This window comes from Saccopteryx leptura, chromosome 3, assembly GCF_036850995.1.
Source record: "Saccopteryx leptura isolate mSacLep1 chromosome 3, mSacLep1_pri_phased_curated, whole genome shotgun sequence".
NCBI lineage: Eukaryota > Metazoa > Chordata > Mammalia > Chiroptera > Emballonuridae > Saccopteryx > Saccopteryx leptura.
The window spans coordinates 81,385,120-81,408,428 of record NC_089505.1 but is presented as its reverse complement, the minus strand read 5'-3'; the positions used below and the strand labels follow the sequence as shown (position 1 = coordinate 81,408,428).

The window sequence follows — 23,309 nt, the reverse complement described above, 5'->3', positions numbered from 1 at the left end:
AGGTCTTTGGCTCCCCCATTTATTTCCAGGTTAGGCTGCTGCAGGGGGCCCTGGCAGGTGCCACATTGGCTTAGAAGGGAGGGCTGTCTCCCACTCTCCCTGTGTCCTGGCCATGGGCAGGGCCTGGCCAGGGTGTGAATGGGGCATATCTCTGTGTTTTCCTCACTCTTCCTGTCTCGCCAACTCCCTCTCTTCAGCACTTCCTCTCTCGAACTGATCCTGATGGACACCATGGCGTACCCCCTGGAGATGGCCCTGGATGTGATGGTATCCACCTTCCATAAGTGCTTGGGCAAGGAAGGTGACAAGTTCAAGTTTAATAAGTCAGAGCTAAAGGAGCTGCTAACCTGGGAGCTGCCCACCTTTCTGGGGAAAGGGACAGACAAAGCCACATTCTGGAAGCTAATAAGCAACTTGGACGGTGACAAAGACCATGAGGTGGACTCCCAGTAGTGTTCTGTCTTCTCCTGCATCTCTGGGGTGTGCAACAAGTTCTTCAAGAGCTTCCCAGATAAGCAGCCAAGAAGAAATGAGGTCTTCCCAGGTGCCGGTAGGGGCCTTCCAGCTGGGGTCCACTGTGGGGGCAGTGGGAACAGCTGAGCAAGTTCAGTAACAATTCTTGGAAGTGCTAAGTAAGTAAATGAGTAAGTTATTAAATAAGTAAATAAATGAACACATTTTAATTTTTGTCATTACAGTTGATGTACACTATTATGTTGGTTTCAGACCAGTGATTAGACATTTATATACCTTACAAAGTGATCACCCCGATATGTCTAGTACCCATCTGACACTATACATAGTAATTACAATATTATTGACTATGTGCCCTTACCTAGGGCCAAGCAACCAGATCCTGTCTGAACTTCCTAAAATATGGCCAGGCAAACATTCCAAGCGTAGGCAATCTTCTGAAGAGTGTAGGCTACTGGGGATACTTGAAGCACTGACCATGTTCATGAATGAGAAACAGGACCTGATTAATATTTCTAACCAATTCACATCTTTTTTTTTCTTCTGTTTTTATTTTTTCTTTTTTTTTAACCAATCTACATATCTTAAACATCACTTGTTTCACAAGAAAACAATCATTTCTAGTATATGTGCTGCCGAAGCGAGCACGACAACAATCATTTCTAACACTAATTATGCGTATTAAAAAAACTCTATTTTTTTTTTATTCAGTGAGAGGAGGGGAGGCAAAGAGCAGACTCCTGCATGCACCTGAACAGGATCCACCCGGCGAGCCCACTAGGGTGTAATGCTCTGCCCAACCACAAACCGAGCTTTTCTTAGCAGCTGAGGCAGAGGCCATGAAGCCATCCTTAGTGCCGGGGGCCAACTTGCTGCAATCAAGCCTTGGCTTCAGGAGGGGAGGAGAGAGACAGAGAGAAAGGAGAGGGGGAAGGGTGGAGAAGCAAAAGGGGTGAGCTGGAGAAGCAGATGGGCACTTCTCTTGTGTGCCCTGACTGGGAATTGAATCTGGGAATTTCACACACCGGGCTGATGCTCTACTACTAAGCCAACCAGCCAAGGCCTAAAACTCTGATGTTAATAAGAAATAATATTAGGCCCTGGCCGGTTGGCTCAGCAGTAGAGCGTTGGCCTGGCGTGCAGAAGTCCCGGGTTCAATTCCCGGCCGGGGCACACAGGAGAAGCGCCCATCTGCTTCTCCACCCCTCCCCTTCTCCTTCCTCTCTGTCTCTCTCTTCCCCTCCTGTAGTCGAGGCTCCATTGGAGCAAAGATGGCCCGGGCGCTGGGGATGGCTCTGTGGCCTCTGCCTCAGGAGCTAGAATGGCTCTGGATGCAACAGAGCGACGCCCCAGAGGGACAGAACATCGCCCCCTGGTGGGCATGCCGGATGTATCCCTGTTGGGCGCATGCGGCAGTCTGTCTGACTGCCTCCCCGTTTCCAGCTTCAGAAAAATGAAAAAAAAAAAAAATTAAAATACTTGTAGTAGCCACTTGAAGGGTATGGACTTTTGATTCGAGTTTCACATGTGTAAATGAATGAATGAATGTCCTGCTTTGACCCTGTAAGCCATAGGCTTCAAACTGGTTACCTCAGCATTCCAGGTCAACGCTTTATCCACTGCGCCACCACAGGCCAGGCTTTCTAAACCATCCTTAAAAAGAAACATACAGGCCTGACCTGTGGTGGCGCAGTGGATAAAGCATCAACCTGGAACCCTGAGGTTGCTGGTTCGAAACCCTGGGCTTGCCCGGTCAAGGCACATATGGGAGTTGATGCTTTCTGCTCCTCCCCCTCCCCTTCTCTCTCTCCCTCTCTCTCTCTCTCTCTCTCTTTTCCCCCTCTAAAATGAATAAATAAAAAAAAAGAAACATACATGGGGTCACACCATCCTCTGGTCATCTATCAGGGCCACCTTGCCATGTGGATTCATATTTTCACCAATACAGAACTGGTAGTTTTTGTTTTTGAAATTGGCAAGGATGTGCTTGATTTGTTCTGCAGCCCCTGTCATAAAAAGTGTTACTTTTTGGTCTCTGTTCTTCAAATTTCTCTTTGATTGATTTCATGCCATCTTTGATGGTTCACAACATCAACACCAGTGATTACTGTGCTCTCAGCACATTTTCAGCAATATTTTTTCCTTTTGTATTTTTCCAAAGTGAGAAGTGGGGAGGCATTCAGACAGACTCTCGCATACACTCGACCAGGATCCACCTGGCATGCCCACCAATGGGCCATTGCTCCATTGCAGCCGGAGCCATTCTAGTATCTGAGGCAGAGGCCATAGAGCCACCCTCAGTGCCCGGTCCAACTTTGCTCCAATGTGGCCTTGGTTGTGGGAGGAGGAGAGATAGAGAGAAAGGAGAGGGGGAAGGGTGGAGAAGCAGATGGGTGCTTCTCCTGTGTGCCCTGACCGGGAATTGAACCTGGGACTACCACAAACCAGGCCGAGGCTCTACTGCTGAGCCAACTGGCCAGGGTGAGAGGCTTTTCACCAGTATGCATCTTCTGATGCTGAACAGTAACCAGTGTTAAGTGACTAAAAGCTTCTGCACATTCAGTACGTTGATCTGGCTCTCATCAGTATGGATCCTCTGATGCAGAGGCAGCTATGAAAGATGACCAGAGACCTTCCCATATTCATTACATTTATACAGCTTCTCACTTGTATAGATTCTTTGATGTTAACTTACAAGATCCCTCTGAAGGCCGTTCCACCATCCTTAAATTGTATCCTGTATGAATTCTCTAATATTAATTATTGGTAAGTGACTAAAAGCTTTTCCAAGTTCAGTACGTTGGTAGGGTTTTCCACCAGTATGAGTTTTTTTGTTTTTTTTTCCCTTAAGTTGGAAACAGGGAGGCAGTCAGACAGACTCCCGCATGTGCCCAACTGGGATCCACCCGGCGTGTCCACCAGGGGGTGATGCTCTGCCCATCTGGGGCATTGCTCTGTTGCAACCAGAGCCATTCTAGCGCCTGAGGCAGAGGCCACAGAGCCATCCTCAGCACCCGGGCCAACTTTGCTCCAATGGAGCCTTGGCTGCAGGAGGGGAAGAGAGTGACACAGAGAGGAAGGAGAGGGGGAGGGGTGGAGAAGCAGATGGGCGCTTCTCCTGTGTGCCCTGGGCGGAAATCGAACCTGGGACTCCTGCACGCCTGGTTGACGATCTACCACTGAGCCAACCGGCCAGGGCCATGAGTTATTTTTAAAAATTTTTAAATACTTTATAGAGAAGGGGGGGGTAGAGTGAGAAACACCAACTCATAGTTGGCTTACTTTAGTTATTCATTGCCTGTTGTATGTGCCTTAACTGAGCAAAGGCCAAGGTTTTGAACCAGAGACCTCAGCATTCCCAGTCAATGCTTTATCCACTGTGCCACCACACCTCAGGCTCCACAAGTATGAGTTCTTATTGTACACTATGAGAGCCAAATAGCTCTCCCCTGCCCTCATATTCTTATATTCATAGGGTTTCTCACTACTATGAATTCTCTGCTGTTAAGAGTGAAACAGAACTGAAGGCCTTTCTTTCCATATTATTTACATTCATAGGGTCTTTCCCTAGTTTGACTTCTCTGATGTTTAGGAAGATAGGAATGATGATGGAAAAGCCTGTCCACATTGCTTATATTTGTAAGATTTCTCACCCAGGATGAATTTTCTGGTAATTATGAAGAGATTTCTTGGCCCTGGCTGGTTGGCTTAGTGGTAGAGCGTCAGCCCAACAAGTGGATATTCCGGGTTTGATTCCCAGTCAGGGCACACAGGAGAAGCAACCACCTGCTCCCCACCCCAGTCCTCTCTCTCTTTTTTCTCCTCCAGCAGCCATGGCTCGACTGGAGCGAGTTGACCCTGGGCACTGAGGATGTTTCCATGGCCTGCACCTCAGGTGCTAAGAAGAGCTTGGTTACTGAGCAACAGAGCAATGCTGCAGATGGGCGGAGCGTCACCCACTAGTGGGCTTGCTGGGTGGATCCCAGTCAGGGCACAGGCTGGAGTCTGTCTCTGCCTCCCCTCCGCTCACTGAATAAAAGAAAAAGAGGAGGGGGATTTCTTCCACTGAAAATCTGTTCTACATTCATTACACACATAGAGTCTACTTCCAGGCTGAACTTCCTAAGGCAGTTTATGAGTTGATTGCTGTCTCAAAGTGGCTATTTTTATCCATATATATATATATATATATATATATATATATATATATATATATATATATATATATAGAGAGAGAGAGAGAGAGAGAGAGAGAGAGAGAGAGAGAGAGAGACTAAGACTTTGTTGTTCTCATTTAAGCAACACTCATTGCTTCTTGCATGTACCCTGACTGGGGATCAAGCCCACAACCTTGCTGCATCAGGATGACACTCTAACCAACTGAGCTACCAGGCTAGAGTAAATCTGTGCTGTTTTAAGCTACTGGGTTTTTGATAATGTGTTACAGCAGCAACAGGAAATAGATATTTCTATATAACCTAAGAGAATCAGATCAAATTTGGGTTCCTCTTCTAGAAGGCCAGAATTCAATGAAGGGACATTTATGGATTATTGAGAAAAGAATCCAAGAATGTTCTACCAACCAATAACATAATTTGTGAAGGTACAAAATTCCAAGAAAACAGGTTATATACCATTTGTGGTTTTCCTTTTTAAATTAGATTTTAGTGAGAGAAAGCAGACAGACAGACTCCCTCATGCACCCCGACCAGGATCCACCCAGCAAGCCCACTATGGGGTGATGCTCTGCTCATCTGGGGCCACTGCTCCATTGCTCAGCGAGGGAGCCATTGTTTTAGTGCCTAAGGCAAAGGCCACGGAGCCATACTCAGCGCTTGAGCCCAACTTACTTTAACAAATTGAGCCATGGCCATGGGAGGGGAAGAGAGAGAGGGAGAGGGAGAGAGAGAATAGGGAGGAGTGGGGAAGCAGATGGTCACCTCTCCTGTCTGCCCTGACCAGGAATCGAACCCAGGACATCCACATGCCAGGCCAATGCTCTACCACTGAGCCAACTGGCCAGGGCCTATAAACCGTTTGTTAAGATAAATATACTCAATAAAATAGCCTAACCAAATAGCATTTGAAATAAAACTGTTCCTCAAGATGGGGAAACAGGGACAGGAAATGGTGACCAGCAACAAGTGTTACTCAGTCTATTTAAACAGAAATCATGAGTGGGTCTGGCAATAAGTAATGTGAGAATCAAATAAATGAGAGCAATTAACACCAAAAAGCTCTGGACTAAACGTTTTCACTAGGTCAGTGAAGGGATGGAAAAGGAAACAAGGGTGGTTTCTCTTCTTAGAGGAGGGTGGCAAAGAAAATAAATTGTGGGTGAGCAAGTGTACTAGGGGTTTCGTTCGAACCAGATGATGATTAAGATTGAGGAGATAACCACCAGCGTAAGCCCAGTGGAAAGTTCCAGGTTAGCAAGAGGAAAAGGGAATAAGCAGTCAACATAAAGGAAAAGATCAAGATAATATAAATAGTATGCACAATGTGAAATAAAAATAAGTGGAATTATTACACTAAATAAAACCATGAAATTCCTGGCCCTGGCTGGTTGGCTTAGTGGTAGAGTGTCAGCCCGGTGTGTGAAAGCTACAGGTTTGATTCCTGGCCAGGGCACACAGGAGAAGCACTCATCTGCTTCTCCACCCCTCCCCCTCTCCTTCCTCTCTCTCTCTCTTCCCCTCCCGCAGCCAAGGCTCCATTGGAGCAAAACTGGCTCGGGCACTGAGGATGGCTCCATGGCCTCCACCTCAGGTGCTAGAATGGCTCCTGTTGCACCAGAGCATCGCCCCCTGGTGGGCATGTCCAGTGGATCCAGGTCGGGCACATGTGGGACTCTGTCTGCCTGCCTGCCTCCCTGCTTCTCACTTCAGAAAAATGCAAAAAACAAACAAAAAACCCCCACAAAAACCCCATGAAATTCCCTATAGAAAAAAATCCAGAATTTAAGTTTAAAAAAATCAGCTATATTATGTTTTAAAAGAAATAACTGGCCCTGGCCGGTTGGCTCAGCGGTAGAGCGTCGGCCTGGCGTGCGGGGGACCTGAGTTCGATTCCCAGCCAGGGCACATAGAAGAAGAGCCCATTTGCTTCTCCACTCCCCCGTCCTTCCTCTCTGTCTCTCACTTCCCCTCCCGCAGCCAAGGCTCCATTGGAGCAAAGATGGCCCGGGCGCTGGGGATGGCTCCTTGGCCTCTGCCCCAGGCGCTAGAGTGGCTCTGGTTGCGGCAGAGCGACGCCCCGGAGGGGCAGAGCATCGCCCCCTGGCGGGCAGAGCGTCGCCCCTGGTGGGCGTGCCGGGTGGATCCCGGTCGGGCGCATGGGGGAGTCTGTCTGACTGTCTCTCCCCGTTTCCAGCTTCAGAAAAATACAAAAAAAAAAAAAAAAATAACTAAAATGATAGTTGAAAATAAATGGATGGGCAAAAACACAGCAGGTAAAGATAGGTAAATCATTATTAGTATTACACAGTATGAACATAAGACACAAAGAAGATTACACTAGGTCACGACTGGCAAACTTAATTTCAGGGCCAGATGGCAAACACAGGCTTCGTGGCCAGTCCTCTTCATAGCCATTCAGCTCTGCCAGTTGTAGACAATGTGTAAATAAATGAGCATGGCTGTGTTCCAACAGAACTTTATTTATAAAACAGGCAGCAGGCCAATCCTGGCACAAGAGGATTTATATAATGATAAAAGGTCTGAGTCATAAATAGGGTTTAAGTCCTATTCAAACAACATAAATTAAAAAATAAAAATCTCTGGAAACCCATGGTCTTGGTCAAATTCAATTTTAGGAAATTCTGATGTGATATACCAAATGATTAAAGCACATGGAGAATTTTATCATTATAACCCACAGGCTTAAACAGAATTTTGTATACAAAAAAAAGTATCTATTTGTTTTCAATGTTACGGGACATACACAAAAATCCATCTTTAACTTAGCCATAAAGAAGTGTCAAATTAAAAAAAAAGTAGGTATTCATTTTCAGGCCACATTTACCAGTCATAACAAAGTTCAAAATATTATAATTTGGGATGCTTATGGCTGCAAGTTGACAAGGTATCCTAATAAAATTAACTTCAGGAACACAGGTTTATTTTCCTCTCATAACAAGGCATCAGAAAGTTTCAGAATTGGGTCTCATGGCTCAGCTGTCAGGGCTCTGGATCGACTTGCTTTCTCCTCTTGGTTCCGAGATGGCTGCAGCAGCTCCAGGCATCATGTCCTCATAAGAAAATGTTTAAAAGCAGAACATGAGAGGAGAGGGAGGGAGTCTTCCTAGTATCTGTCGCTCCTGAATGAGGAAAAGCTTTCCCCGAAGCCTGGCAGCTCCTTGTAACATACCGACCACTACGGGAACATACAGGCCACACCCTGAGCTGCCACCGAGGCTGAAAAGGACCACCTGACATCTTCAGATCCTAAGATACCATCATAGGGGGTTGGCATAATTGACTATGCCTCCTAGGTGGGCAACCAGCCCTGTTCTGTCTGTGACAGTGGTTATCAAAGAGAATCCCAAACAACCAAAAAATGTGAAAATTAAGAAACCATTTGCTAAATTTAGTTTACTCTTGGATCAGAAAGAAATAAAAACTGAGATGACTGTAAGGTAGCGACTATCTACGTCACTGTTCTGTCTTCATTTGCCCTTGCATCATCTGAATGTTTGATGTTCTCTTTTCTGGCTTCTCGAATAGTATGTTTAGTATATTTGAGTATCAGCGCCTGCTGACACACATGCATTTCAAGGCCATAAAAACTCTTTTGAGTAGCGTTAGCCACATCTTGTAACTGTTGGAATGTAAACACTCTCCTTGTCATTTGCAATCTATGGAACTGCGTGATTTATTTCCTGGTTAACCTAAGAGTTGTGTGGCTGGTGTTTTTATTTTTTCTTTTTAAAAAAAGTAAAACCTTTGGCTAGTGTTAAAATTATTGTATAGTGGTTAGGTGAATCAAGAATGTGTTAGAGCCTGACCAGGCAGTGGTGCAGTGGATAAAGCATCGGGCTGGCATGTGGAGGACCCAGTTTCGAGACCCCAAGGTCACCAGTTTGAATGCAAGCTCATCCGGTTTGTGCAAGGCTCACCAGCTTGAGCCCAAGGTCACTGGTTCAAGCAAGGGGTCACTCAGTCTGCTGTAGTCCCCAGTCAAGGCACATATGAGAAATCAATCAATGAACAACTAAGGAACCACAATGAAGAATTGATGTTTCTCATCTCTCCCTTCCTGTCTGTCTGTCCCTCTCTCTGTCTTTCCCACAAGAGGAGAAAAAAAAAGAATGTGTTAGAGACAAAGTTTTTCCAACCCTTCCTTCCTTCTTTGACAATCATGGTTTCAATAGTTTCCATCCACAAAATATTTCTTCGGTGTAAAATGTATGACCTGGGGAGAAAGGGCAGGTCTGAATGAGGGCATTCGGACTTGCATTACATTCTTCCAAGTCTTTCCACAAGAAGCAAGAAGGAAGCTGGGATTAGCCTAAGCCAACGGGCTCTCCCCGTTACCTCCGTTCATATGACTGCTTGCCAACATAAATTCTCTGAGGATCAACAAAGGATAAGCACTGATGGAAGGCTTCTCCACATTTATCCTGTTCACCTGGGTTTCTCTACTTTGCATTTTTTGAGGCAGAACAGTAGCTGAATTGTGAGTGAAGGTCCTCCCACCTTCCTTAGAGTCACAGGGCTTTCCTTCAGTATGAGTGACCTGGTGTTGCAACAGCTGAGAGCAGTGGCTGAAGGCCTTGCCACAGGCCTGACATCTGTAGGGTTTCTCACCCGTATGGATCCTGTCGTGCACGGTGAGATGCGACACCCGCTTGAAAGCCCTGCCACACACCTTGCACGGGTAGGGTTTCTCTCCGGTGTGAATTCTCTGGTGCTGCTTCAGTTGGGAGCTGACCCGAAACGCCTTCCCACAGGCCTGACATCCGTAGGGCTTTTCACCGGTGTGGATTCTCTGGTGTCGGATGAGGGTTGAGCCCTGATTGAAGGACTTCCCGCAGTCCTGACATTCGTAGAGCTTCTTGCCGGTGTGAACAGTCTGGTGTTGGATCAGCTGCGACCGATGGCTAAAGGTCTTCCCACATTCCTTACAGGCATATGGCTTCTCGCCCGTATGAATCCGATCGTGCACTCTGAGATGTGAGATCCGGTTGAATGCCTTCCCACATGCCTTGCATTGGTAGGGCTTCTCGCCGGTGTGAATTCGCTGGTGTTCGATCAATTGGGAGCTCCGGCTGAAGGCCTTGGCACAGTCCTTACATTCGTAAGGTTTCTCGCCAGTATGAATTCTCTGGTGTTGTATGAAATTCGAGCCCGAATTGAAGGCCTTCCCGCATTCCTTACACTCGTAGGGTTTCTTGCCGGAATGAATGTTCTCATGTTGAACTAGACGGGACCCATACTTAAAGGGCTTCCCACACTGCTTACATTTATAGGGTTTTTCATTAGTATGAATTCCTTGAGGGTTCATAAGGCAGTCCCCGGGCCAGCAGTCTCTTCTACGTGCGTTATATCCACAGGGTGTGTCTGCAGGATGGATTTTCTGATAAAAAGTAAGGGATGCCTGTGGGTTGAAAGCGGGCATTTCTTCATGACTGATTATCATTTGCCTCCAAGGTCTGCCTGGATTCCCCTGTGGTCTGTCAGACTGGCTTTGGCATTCCTGATCACCTTGGCAACTTGAGCTCCCCAGACTGTAGCTTGTGAGGCTTTCCGTTTTTGCCCACCGGGGTAACGGAACTTCACAAATGGGCCGCTTTGGAGATAAAACCTTAGTATCGTACCTGGACTCCAAGACTGGAAAAGAATAATAATAATAATAATAAAGTGTTTGTTATTTGCTTTTTCCAGAAAAAGAAACTTGTATAGTAAAAATTGGAAAGTTTGGACTCCCAAGTTAATATCTATAAATCGTGGACGTGGCTAAACAATTAGAAAATGAACAAATACCACAGAGAAAGAGGAGATACTGTGAATGAGATAAGTGAGGTAATCAGAGCTTATAAGAGTAGTTCTTGGACAGGCCCACTATCTTGACTGTGATGGTGGTATGGAAGTACATACATTTGTCAATACTCATCAAAATATTACAGTTTAATGCATTTTACTGAATATAGATTATCATCTCAATAAGTTGGATTCTAAAAACTGAGAGCGGCCCTGGCCAGTTGGCTCAGCGGTACAGCCTCAGCCCCGCGTGTGGAAGTCCCGGGTTCGATTCCTGACCAGGGCACACAGCAGAAGCGCCCATTTGCTTCTCTACCCTTCCTCCTCTACTTTCTTTCTGTCTCTCTCTTTCCCTCCTGCAGCCAAGGCTCCATTGCAGCAAATGTTGGCCTGGGCACTGAGGGTGGCTCCATGGCCTCCACCTCAGGTGCTGGAATGGCTCCGGTTGCAATGAAGCAATGCCCCAGATGGGAGGAGCATCGCCCCCTGGTGGGAATGCCAGGTGGATCCTGGTCAGGCGCATGCAGGAATCTCTCTGCCTTCCTGCTTCTCACTTCAGAAAAATACAAAAAAAACAAACCCCAAAACAACAAAAAAAAACAACCAAAAAAACCCTCATAGTGATGGTGTCTGGATCCTCATTCGGCCAGAGGAACACACTGGTGTATCTGTTTGCTGGGGGCCATACTGGTGCATGAGGATCCATTCTCACATGCTCACATGTACACAGGAAGTTGTAATAACCCAACTACCATCCAGTCTGGTGATGCTTTCTTGTTTAGTTTTTGAGTATGTTGAAAGTTGGGGACAGTAAAACAAAGAAGGGTTAGGACAGAAGAAGTAATAGGAGAGAATTTTGGCAGGACTGATTTGGTTCCCTAAAAATGTTATAGAAAAGAAATGCGCCATGCTGGGCTGTGTGGACACAGGTGGAAGTAAAAGTGACAGAAGTGAGCCAGTGACTCTGGCACACTGGAAAGTCAGAGAAAAGGGCCCCTGGAGACAGGTTCAGAACATTCACTCAGGAGAAGTTGCTGTCACCCACTGCTTCCCTGGTGGCAAGTCTCACAGGGACCCGTAGAGCACAGGAGATGCATACTTATTGGGGAAGAAGAGGGAGAAGGGAAAGGCGTGGGTGTGCTTCTGGGAGGGTGGACATGCACTTTCTACCTCTGAACATTAGCTGAACACCATGGCTGGAGGTGGTGTCATCTGAACCTGTCTCTCCTGGACTCTTCCATTGCTTAAAGGTCATCTTAGAAAAAGGAGGGCCAGGTTCCTTGTTTAGAGGATTAGACCACAATTTAATGGGGGTGGTCTCTTCCAGACCAACATCCTTTGCTGCTTATTCAAACCAGAAGAAAAGCTGAACAGCATATTTGATCCTGATTCCACCTGGTACATGTCTTGGCTGCGGTAGCCCATTGTATTGCAACCACAACAACCCGGCCCACTTGGCTGATAAATGGTTCCAGCAAGGAACTATGGGGCATGGGGTAAAGGGAGCAAATGGGTGCTCCTCAAAGTGCTCATAAAGAGTATCAGACAGATACCCAAGAGGACCTGGCAGGACAATGTCTGCTTCACATGGTGGTGTATCAGAGACCAGGATTCATTGTTATTTGTAAAAGTATTTAGCAAAAACTGCTGGAATAGCCCTTGCCAGATGGCTCAGCGGTAGAGCATTGGCCCGGTGTGTGGAAGTCCCAGGTTTGATTCCCGACCAGGGAACACATCTGCTTCTTCACCCTTCCCCTCTCCTTTCTCTTGTCTCTCTCTTCCCCTCCCACAGCCAAGGCTCCATTGGAGTAAAGTTGGCCTGGGCACTGAGGATGGCTCCATGGCCTCTGCCTCAGGTGCTAGAATGGCTCCGGTTGCAATGGAGCAACAGCCCAGAGGGGCAGAGCATCACCCCCTGGTGGGCATGCTGGGTGGATCCCAGTCAGGCGCGTGCAGGAGTCTGTCTGTCTGCCTCCCCACTTCTAACTTCAGAAAAATACAAAAGAAAACAAAAAAACCCCACAAAAAACTGCTGTAATCTAAGATTACTTTTATGATTGGAAGAGGATAAAGAGCCCGTGAGAAAAGCATCAGGTTTTGTGGGACGGATGCTGTCATCCTCAAAAACTTGTGCCACAACAAGAGGGTGTTCACAGGAAGTTGTAAGAATGAGACGATGCGAGAAGGGCACAATATACAGGTCATTTTTCACATGTTCAAGAGGATGGTTATGGACTTCGTTGTGGTCTGACAACTCTGGTAAGGCAGATTCTAAACACAGCCTGTGGAATTGGCCACAGCCTACGGCCACCAGTGAACTGGTCACTGATTAGTCAACGATTACCAACATCTGGCTGCAGTAGACCACAGAACGTTAAACTCAGCCCGGTGGACGGAACACGGTTTGGGAACACAGAAGTACGCCCAAATGGAAGTTTGGTTTTAGAAATTAAAGTGATCACATGTCCCTCGGTCTTTCCGCCATGTGGTAAAAACCTTGCTGTCTCTGAGGACATGTCACTAAAAGCACTCCTCTCAAAGCGTATGGTCTTCCAATTGCCAAGATGTACACCTGAAACTAATATTGTACAAAATACTACTGAACGTCAAGTATAATGGTAAAATAAAATTGAGAAAAATACTCCTCTCTCCAAACTGCCACTTTTTCTATCAGACACTCGACACAGTCGAGTTTTGTTGAACTATGGCAATCAGAGCACAGCGCTGTTCATCCCATGAGCACTCAGGCACCTAAATTAAGCCATTACTAATTATTAACATTATTTTTTAAAATATTTTTCCTTAGTGTGAAGCGGGGAGGCAGAGAGACAGACTCCCGCATGCGCCCGACCAGGATCCACCTGGCATGCCCACCAGGGGGCGATGCTCTGTCCATCTGGGGCATCGCTCTGTTTCAACCAGAGCCATTCTAGCACCTGAGGTGGAGGCCATGGAGCCATCCTCAGCACCCGGGCCAACTTTGCTCCAATGGAGCCTTGGCTACAGGAGGGGAAGAGAAAGACAGAGAGGAAGGAGAGGGGGAAGGGTGGAGAAGCAGATGGACGCTTCTTCTGTGTGCCCTGGCAAGGAATCAAACCCAGGACTTCCACCCACTGGGCTGATGCTCTACTGCTGAGCCAACCGGCCAGGGTGGGACTTGTTAAGTTTGAAGTGCCTGGTTAACACTCTGGTGGCCAGGATGGGAAGGACGCTGGATACAAGCCCCTGGAGTGTGCGGGAGACACGAAGGTGATGGTAACCACCTCAGCCCTCTGATGGGACTTTTTGCTGTGGTGGAGATGTTAGGTATGTGCCAGGAGCCAGAAAGTTGGTTCTTCCGCATTTGAATTATGGCCACTGCAACTGAGGAACTTAAGTTTTAAATGTATTTCATTGGAATTTGTTTAAATTTCAATACAGTCCTGGCCAAGTAGCTCTGATGGCTGGGGCATCATCCAGATACGCCTAGGCTTCAAGTTTGATCCCTGGTCAGGGCACACCCGAGCGTCAACCAATGCATGCAAACGACAAATCAATGTTTCTGTTTCTCTCTCTCTCCCCCTCCCACCTTTCCTCGATCTCTCTAAAATCAATCAATTAAAGAATAAATAAGTAAATACACATGGCACCATACTGAACAGCCCAAGTAGTGACGGTATTTAGCATGGTAACAGGAGGTCCTGGGAAATGGAAGGTCAACTAGAAGGATGAGGCCCAAGGCCAAGTCCGACATCTAGAAAAAGCATAAAGAGCCACAAGAGATGATGACTAGGACCTGACCTCCGAGTTCGGTGACTTTGGAGGAAACATTCTCTACCTCAGAGGGCCTTGCTGCCTCCTCACCGACCAGCTGGGCGGTGACCTGTGGTGGCTTCCCTCTCCCCGCACACGCCTCGCTCACCTGGGCACAGGCCTCCGGTGGCGGCCTCCTCCACCCTCCAGGGCTCTTTGCCCTGCTCCAGGAAGGAGATCACATCGGGTTTGGAAATGGTAAGGTCTGTTTGTGAGAACAAAACAAAACAAGACACCCGGTTATGATACAGAGCCCCTAGAATTCAGATCTAGGGCCTGGTCATTGAGGATGGAAAGGCCACGGCCGGAATGGACAGGGGAAGAAGCCGTGCTGGAGCCAATGTCACTTCAGCCCAGGGAGCTGCCCTTGAGCCACTCAGAAGGGTCCCCTGAAACTGACTAGAAAGGAAGAGCTATCTATGCCCCAGGGCGACCTCCCACCTATAAGACGGATGCCCTTACCCAGTGAGAGCAGGTTGCTGTAGGTCTCCAACATAACATCTCTGTACAAATCCCTCTGAGAAGGCGCTAGCCACTCCCATTCTTCCTGGGAGAAGACTACAGCCACATCCCTGAAGAGGTCTGACCCCTGCAACAACACACAGGTGTGTTACACGTGCACGTCACAGAAATGTCTCTCGGTGGGAGGAGAGGAGATGGAGGAGGTCTTTGCAGGAGTGGGTTGTTCTAGTGAGAAAGACGGCTGGGGCAGGAAGCCGCTGAGGTGAGCAGATGACAGGAGAGCATGGGTGTGAATCAAATGCTCCTGAACATTCTTTTTTTTTTTTTTTAAATTTTATTTTAGTGAGAGGAAGGGAGGTGGAGACATAGACACCCGCATGCACCCTGACAGGGATCCACCTGGCAAGCCCACTAGAGGGTGATGCTGTGTCCATCTGGGGCCCTTGCTCTGTTTCAGTGGGAACCATTTATTATAGCCTGAGGCAGAGGCCATGGAGCCATCCTCAGCCCCCGAGCCCAACTCGCTCCAGTGAAGCCTTGGCTATGGGAGGGGAGAAGAGAGATATAGAAAGAAATGATAGAAATAGATAAAGATAGAGATAGAGAGAGACAAAGAGAAAGAAGTGAGAGGGGGAGCGGTAGAGAAGCAGATGGGTGCTTCTCCTGTGTGCCCTGCTGGGAATCGACCCCAGGACTTCCACACCCTGGACCAATGCTCTACTGCTGAGCCAACCAGCCAGGGCCTCTTGAACATGCCTTTTTACTTCAAACCAAAGCTCTAATACATAGGTCTAGGATAAAAAGTAAAGTGCAACTAAATGGAGTTTTCCCAACTATGACTTACTGTCCTTGGCATATACTATGATAAATTCTCCATGTGAGACCTATTATGGAATAAACAAACAGATCCAAACTAACAATATTTTTTCTATTGTATTTTTCCAAAGTGAGACATGGGGGAGGCAGAGAGAGAGACTCCCGCTTGTGCTCGACCAGGATCTATCCGGCATGCCCACCAGGGGGCGATGCTCTGCCCATCTGGGGTGCTGCTCCGTTGCAAAGGGAGCCATTCTAGTACCTGAATCGGAGGCCATAGAGCCATCCTCAGCGCCCAGGCCAAGTTTGCTCCAATGGAGCCTTGGCTACAGGAGGAAAAGAGAGAGATAGAGAGAAAGGAGAGGGGGAAGGGTGGAGAAGCAGATGGGTGCTTCTCTTGTGTGCCCGGACCGAGAATTGAACCTGGGAGTTTCACACGCTGGGCCGATGCTCTACCACTGAGCCAGCCGGCCAGGGCCCAAACTAACAATTTTTGATAGAAGAGAGCAATGGCAGAGTACTAGCTACCCCGTCCTTTTATCTTTTAGAAACTGGCTGTTCTGAGAACCAGATCCTTGGATGGAGACCGCATGGGAAGAAAGCCTCAGGACAAGGAAAGAAAATATTTACATGATTTTAAAACTCACGATGGACATGACTTTTAGAATTTCATGGGCTGATGGGTCCTCCTTCTGGCTCCTCTCTTGGGGAAGGGCAGGGTCCCAAGACAGCAGAGCTGGCGGAGGAAACAGCACACATGAGTGACCAGGTTTGCCTCACAGCCCCTAGAACGCCAGGGTTACAAGTCCCCATAGCATGAGCCCCCACCTACCAATGAATTAGAGAAAATGGGACAAACTGTGGCCCTCGCCCAACTGCAAGAAGCCTAGCTTTGGCTGCTGCAAGGACACATGGAGCCCGTGGGCCTTTTTTCTCCTATTTCCCCTGTATACCTCAAGAATTCCACCGTGTCACCGATGCCAATCTGAGGTGAGGAACCTTGGACCTGGTTCCCCACAGTGTCCCAGGGACAAGGAAGACTGTCCTCAGTCCAGAGGAAGCATGGACAGGCGGCCTGATTCAGATCCGTACAGCCAAGAATAAAGTCTTCCCAAAACCAGACCATTGACCTGTTTCCTGTGCCCAGAATGTAACATCTTCAGAAATCTCCCTGGCACTATCCCCAACTTCCAAAATCACAAAGAGCCCCACGGTCCAGCTTAGGGCCCAGTAGACACTACTCTGTGGACTCTGCCTTGAGTCAACAGAAGGTATGTGGTTGCAGGGCACACAGTATATGGAACAGGTAGGAACCGTGCTCTATCATTGGCACATAAACAGGTCCCCGAAGACACCTAAGCGTGCAAAGCTGCGTGCACAATAATACTTGCTGGAGAATAGAACTGAAATGTGTGTAACAGCCCACAAGTAGACAAGTAGACCACAAGTGGTCAAATCCACTTGGGTCCAGCCAGATGACCAAGGCCAACTGAAAATGAATGGTATTCACAACAGGATCCTCTGTGCAGCACCACAACATCCAGCGAAAGAAGTCAAACCCACCCACCTACAGACACATGGGCAAAATAAAAACAAAAACAAAAATGACCAAAACAAACAAAGACCTCCAAAAAATCACTGGAATAGAAAAGGGCCAAGTGTTAAGAGTCATGTCATTTAACCACCTCTACAGCTGTGTATAAAGAAGTTTCGGACAGTGCCCAACATGTGACAAATATTGAATTTTTTTCCTTAATATACTTAACTGTTAAGTAATGTGTAAGTCAGATATTATTAAGGTGACCAAGCATGCTCCTTTAGGGAGGACAGTCCTTTTCTAAGTTCCGTCCTCCCTCGAAAAGTGTCCTCCTTTTTGATATTGAAAAACTATTCTGTAAATGTCCGTATTCGATTGATGCAGAGTCAATCCATTGCGTGTGATGTGAAGTCTTTGTATCTAAATGAGGATGTTTTTCTTACAATTATTAAACATGAATAGCATTTATATGACAATATAAAATATCACATTTTTATTATGCATTGATCACATTCTATTGTATTACTGTTGCAATGAACAAAATGTTTCTTTTATCACGATACTGTTTTCTTACATTTATTTTTGTCCTTTTTGTTGAAAAAAGTTGGTCACCATACTATTATGAAAGTCCCTGGATACCGTGTCAAAGGACTTTTTTCTTTCGATGACCACTGTTTTAGTATCACCTGTAATATTTTATTACAAGAGTGGCCCAGGATGGCCTCAACCCTTTCCCAACTATAGATACACATTCTGAACAAAACCACAGAAAACGTTCCTAAGCATAAAAGTCTCTGCTTCTAAATCTTTTGAGGTCTTCTAAGTCTTTTGTGAATCTCGCAGAGAAGAGTTCGCCATGAATTAAAAAATAAAAATAAAGGGCACGCGTAAGAATGAATGCAAAGACCCGCAAACATTTTCACGTCGGTGGACCCGGCTTAAGCACCTTGACGACATCAGGAGGGGCCAGCGGGTGCGCGCCGCGAGGGCCGATGGGAAACGTAGTCCAGAACAGGGACGGGAAACAGCCGACCGACCCTATGGGCGAGACGTTCCAATTTTACCCAGGCCCCGCGGCCGGCCTAACCGCGGCGCCCGTTCCCGCACGGGTGCCGAAGTGACCGGAGAGCTCCGGAGTTCCTCACCTGCCGCCTCCTTGGGTCCAGGTGCCACCGCGGGACCCCAGCCGCCCCTAGTAAGCTTCTGCCTCGGTAGCGGCGGACTCGCCGCCTGGAGCCGGAAGATGGCGCAGGCGCACCAATCCGCGCCGATGCTGCATCGCGATTGGCTGGGCGCCGCCGTGTCTGCTGGGAAGTGTAGTCTCGAGGTATAAAGGCTCTAGCCGAACCGTCATCCGGATATCGCGTTGTTTCTTGTGGGCGGGATCTGAATGTACGTGCATGAGTGCGTGCTTGTGCGCTGTCAGGGGATCCGAAGGCCCGTTACTGTGTGCGGGTCTATGTTTATGTGAGGCGTGTGCTGTTTGTGCGGGATCGTCTCTCTGATAGCGGTTGTGGGCGTGGCCGTGGCTCCGTGTGCGGTGGTTTGGGACGGTTCAACGCTGTGTTTGATGGAGTACAAGGATGTTGTCGTAAAAACTGCCTGTTAATAAGGTGACCGACTTTTTTTTACAATGAAAAGCAGGACAAAAATAAATGGAAGAAAACAGTGTCATGCTTGACCAGGCGGTGGCACAGTGGACTGGGATGTGAAAAGACCCAGGTTCGAGACCCCGAGGTTGCCAGCTTGAGCGTGGGCTCATCTGGTTTGAGCAAAGCTCACCATCCTGGACTCAAGGTTGCTGGCTCAAGCAAGGGGTTACTTGGTCTGCTGAAGGCCGTGGTCAAGGCACATATGAGAAAGCAATCAATGAACACCTAAGGTATCACAATGAAAAACTGATAATTGATGCTTCTCTTCTCTCTCCGTTCCTGCCTATCCCCCCTCTCTGACTCTCTCTCTCCCTGTAAAAAAAAACAGAAAAAAAAAACCAGTATCATAAATTAAAGAAACATTTTATTCATTGCAACAAGAATACACTATAATATGAACAATGCATAATAAAAACGTGTAATATTTTACATTGTCATTATGCTTACATACCTATTCATTTTTAATAATAATTGTAAGAAAAAGGTACCCCTTTAGATACAAAGACATCACATCGCACACAATGGATCGACTCAATCGATTACGGGAATTTACAGGTTAGTCTTCAAATATCAAAAAGGAAGACATGTAGGAGGATGCTTTTTGAGGGAGGACTGAACTTGAAAAAGGACTGTCCTCCCTAAAGGAGGATGATTGCTATTAAATAGCCATGTCCGTGGAGCAGTCCTTGTACCAGGAGGTGTGGACAGAGGAAAAGCCTAAGAGCTCATCTGATAACCCACTTTAAACATCATGTCTATGTTGAAATAATTGTGAATGGGAATGCAAAATCGCCGGAAATGTTTTAAATGAGACATCACCGGGTTTCCTGTTATGGGGTGACTTCTTAGCCAAGTGATCTATCGCCACCACAGTTCCAAGTACCGTGTGTGTAAGCATGGGGAGCCCTGTGATCAGGGGGACCCCTGTCCTGGGGGTTGGTCAAGCCCTGTTACGCCTGGACTCTGTCTGCATGAAGAAACCTTTCCTGTCCAAGTGGTGCAGTGTGTTGTGGAGCCATGTCCAGAATGCCCCCCTTGGAAACAGACAAGTGATGGGGTTATTGTGACATCTTAGGACAAGCGGTGCAGGCCACCAGCCATGAAAACTGAGTACATCCAGTACATGGCTGGAGGAAAAAAGATAAACAACCGTTAGAAATGTAGCAATATTTTCCACTGAACTCTATGTACCCAGATAAAGGAAGCCCCTACCCTAGAGACTTAGCCAAGAACAAGGTCAGCTAATCAAGCCCTTGTAAACGTTGCTTGCTTGCTCAGCCTAGATAGCCACCCTATAAAAAGGAGCCATTTTAGAAGCTCGGGGCTGCAGTGTTCCCTTGCGTGGGTTGCCTGCAGTCCCTGTGCAGGTTTGCAATAAAACTTATAAAATTCACTTTGGGTTTGCTGTGGTCTGTCTCCTGGGATGTAACATATGGAGGCCCCAGCGAGATTGGCCATGTAAGACCCCTCCTCACGGAGTGGGCTGCAGCAGACATTGGTAGCTGGCCAGCCTCCGGCAGTTGCCGTTTGGAAACTGAATTTGGCTGATTCGAAACATTTGGAGTCTCGAGACTGTTTGGTAAGGAAGTTTCCTCTTTGAATATTTGGAAACAGAGCTCTGGTTAGAAAAGGGTGTAGTGGAGCAGGCGGAACGCCACCTGATTTCTCCCCACCCGGTCGGTCGGGGAACGCAGGACGCTGCCTTCTCCCTTTGGTTTTGGTTTAGAAGTTTTGTTTGTTTTGTGTGCATATTTGGTTTGTTTGTCTGCTTCACCCATTGCTTCCTCACAGGATTCCCTCGAGAGTCAAGGGCCATGGGTCAGGAGCAATCTGCTATCCTAACGCCTCTTCAGTGCTTGCTTGATAACTTTTCTGATTTCTCTCGCAGGGCACGAGACTATGGGACTCCTGTTGATTCCGCCACGTTGCGGACTCTTTGTGAACTAGAATGGCCAACCTTTAGTGTAGGGTGGCCCTCGGAGGACACTTTCAATTTACTCCTACTCTTTGCTGTCAGGGCAAATGTCTATCGGGTCCCGCACCCTGACCTGATGCCATATATAGATGTGTGGATTAACATAGCCACAGGAAGACCAGGTTATGTTAAGAAAAATTTTAAGAACTATATTAAGGTAGATAAAGTCCGGGCAGGAGGAAAAGCTGTCCTATTGGCAACCCCAAACGAAGGCAAAGGGAGGCTTCCCTCCCCAGAACAAGAAACTTTGAGAGAATAGCCACAACCTGCCCGCAGACTTTATCCAGTAATACAAGAAGATCCAGGGGCCGCTGAGTCCTTACTAGATCCTATTCCTCCTCCGTATCCAGAGCAAGCCGAGGACCTGCCTAAAGCCGCAGGGCTACCCCCCGCAGCAAACCCACAACCTAGACTGGCCCCCTCTTGGGAAAGCCCACCCCATTCCCGTACAGGAGCCAATTATAGTCATGTTAGTATGCCACCAGCTCCAAAGCCAGCATCTTTGTTTCCCCTCTGAGAAGCTGCAGGGTGGGATCCTAGGGGCCCGGCTAGATTAATTTATGTCCTCTTCTCTACTAGTGATTTATATAATTGGAAACATCAGAACCCCCCATTTTCAGAGAAACCCCAGAGTCTAATTTCTCTCCTTGAAACCGTTTTCCGTACTCATCGTCCTACTTGGGCTAATTGTCAACAGGTTCTTTATACTCTCTTCACTTCTGAGGAAACGGAAAGAATCTACCAAGAGGCTGCTAAAGCAGCATTAGGGGATGGAGATCTACATAGCCTTAGTCGAAGGCAAGATTTAGAGGAAGTTCTCCCTTCGACCCCCCCTGACTGGGACCACAACACTTCTAGGGGACAGGAGGCTTTACGCAAGTATCATGATTTCCTGCTCAGGGGTCTCCGGGCAGCAGCAAGGAAGTCAACTAATTTTAGTAAAGTCAGCGAAATCATCCAGGGAAAGGATGAATCTCCTTCGGCTTTCCTTGAAAGGCTTTTAGAAGCCTATAGAACATATACTCCATTAGACCCGGATGCCCCAGAGAATAGGAGGCTCATAAACGTAGCCTTTGTCTCCCAAGCGGCTCCAGACATTAGAAAGAAGTTACAAAAGTTAGAAGGATTTGAAGGAGAAAATAGAAGCAAGCTTTTAGAAGTTAGTCAGAAAGTTTATATGAACAGGGAGGATCCAGAGATATGAGGTGCGGAAAAGGTGGCAAAAATACTAATCTCAGCCCAACAAAAGAAACCTGCTAAAGGAAAGCCACAAAGGAAAGGGCAGAATAGTAGACTGCCTCTAGACAAGAATCAATATGCTTATTGCAGGGAGACCGGGCATTGGAAAAATGAGTGTCCTAAGCTAAAGGAGAAGAAGGGACAGAAAGCTAAGGTCCTCTTTGAGGATCAAGACTGAAGGGGCTGGGGTTCCATACCGTTAGGCCCCCAGGAACCCATGGTAACACTGTCCATTGATGGGAAGCCCACAAATTATAGAAACTAACTAAAGACCTAAGAGAGTGCTGGAGGAAGTATCGAGTAGAAACTAGTTTCAGATATTCAGATATTCACCTACTGACCCAAAGAAATTTTACCCATTTAGAAAATAAAGGGTAAGAATTAATATTAAGAAGATACATTGAGAACTCTTTGTAAGTTAAAATGGCCAATTTAAGAGCAGACTGGCCAAACCAAGGATTGCTAGACCCATCAAAAACATAGAGAGTCTAGCGTACTATCACCAGCACCCACCCGCAGGCAGGTGGCACGGTCAGTATGCAGCCCAGTACTGCAGCAGAGGTAGAGAAAGAAAAGGCAGCCAGCTGCAGCTGGCTGCAGGAGAAGCGGCAGAGAAAAGAAGCGGCAGGCTCCCCTCACAGTTTTGGGCACCTGCCCCTCCCCCTTGGACACCGGGAATCCCAGGCATCCTGACTGATTCCCATATAGTATATATAACAAAGAAACCTCTTTCTTAGCTCAAGGGCTGAGCCACTGCTTGGTCAGGCAAAAGATAACAGCTCAGTAAGCTAGAGGCTATTATCACCTTGCTACAGCCCCCTGCCCTCCTTTGCTTTGGCTCTGGGGAATCCCTGCCTCCTACCTGGAGCCAGACCTAAGGAGAAGATTTAGGGAATACGGCCCCTTCTAAACCCACTGCTTTAGCCATAATAGTCAAGAATTATAAGAAAAGGGTCCTCAGGGAATTATAGGGTTACTATGTCCCTGAGGAAATTAAGGACCTTAAGTAAACTAGATTACCCCACTGTTAAGAAAATAAGTTTATAAAATCATGTGCTTTTTTAGTTTACTACCCCGACCCTTATAATGACTTAATGTTGTAAAGCTCTATAGGTAAAAAAGAGGGTTAGCATCTCTTTGCCAGCTGGGAAGCCACAAAATAGTAACTACATTTTGACCATTCCTTATTTTTCTCTGAAAATCTGTAGTTCATTAGAGATAGTAGTTTATAATCTCTTATTGTGAATCGTACTAAATTTGTACTAATAATAGAGCATATAGAATTGTATAGTCTGTCAAATACAAAGACTTTCTTTTTGTACCAAGGATCTGTTGTTGTAAAAAAAAAACCCAAAACATTTTCTATGTTAGAAATGTATATG

At 47.0% G+C, this 23,309-nt stretch overlaps 1 protein-coding gene and 2 pseudogenes across 2 annotated transcripts; 2 read left to right on the top strand and 1 right to left on the bottom strand.

Moving 5' to 3' along the window:
• Positions 1-229: 229 nt before the first annotated feature.
• On the top strand, positions 230-600 carry LOC136398249 (protein S100-A4 pseudogene; annotated as a pseudogene).
• A 6,348-nt stretch (positions 601-6,948) lies between these two features.
• ZNF582 (zinc finger protein 582) lies at positions 6,949-18,233 on the bottom strand. 2 transcript variants are annotated; one of them, XM_066374666.1, is made up of 5 exons: positions 18,207-18,233; positions 16,172-16,260; positions 14,709-14,835; positions 14,356-14,451; positions 6,949-10,304 (listed from the first exon to the last, which is right to left on the bottom strand). In XM_066374666.1, exons 2-5 carry the CDS (start codon positions 16,178-16,180, stop codon positions 8,983-8,985), a joined length of 1,554 nt encoding a protein of 517 aa, XP_066230763.1. In that variant the 5' UTR covers positions 16,181-16,260; positions 18,207-18,233; the 3' UTR covers positions 6,949-8,982. The 2 variants fall into 2 exon arrangements, with proteins under 2 accessions (XP_066230763.1, XP_066230764.1); XM_066374667.1 differs by lacking the exon at positions 18,207-18,233 and having other exon boundaries at positions 16,155-16,263.
• Positions 11,362-12,110, top strand: LOC136397195 (solute carrier family 25 member 36 pseudogene; annotated as a pseudogene).
• Positions 18,234-23,309: the final 5,076 nt, after the last annotated feature.

Excerpts from the sequence above, each read along its gene's own strand:
- ZNF582 (XM_066374666.1), bottom strand. Across the intron at positions 14,452-14,708 it reads CAGCAACCTGCTCTCACTGG|ACCTTACCATTTCCAAACCC; the intron begins GTAAGGGCATCC and ends TCTCACAAACAG. Across the intron at positions 10,305-14,355 it reads CACCGGAGGCCTGTGCCCAG|TCTTGGAGTCCAGGTACGAT; the intron begins GTGAGCGAGGCG and ends ATTCTTTTCCAG.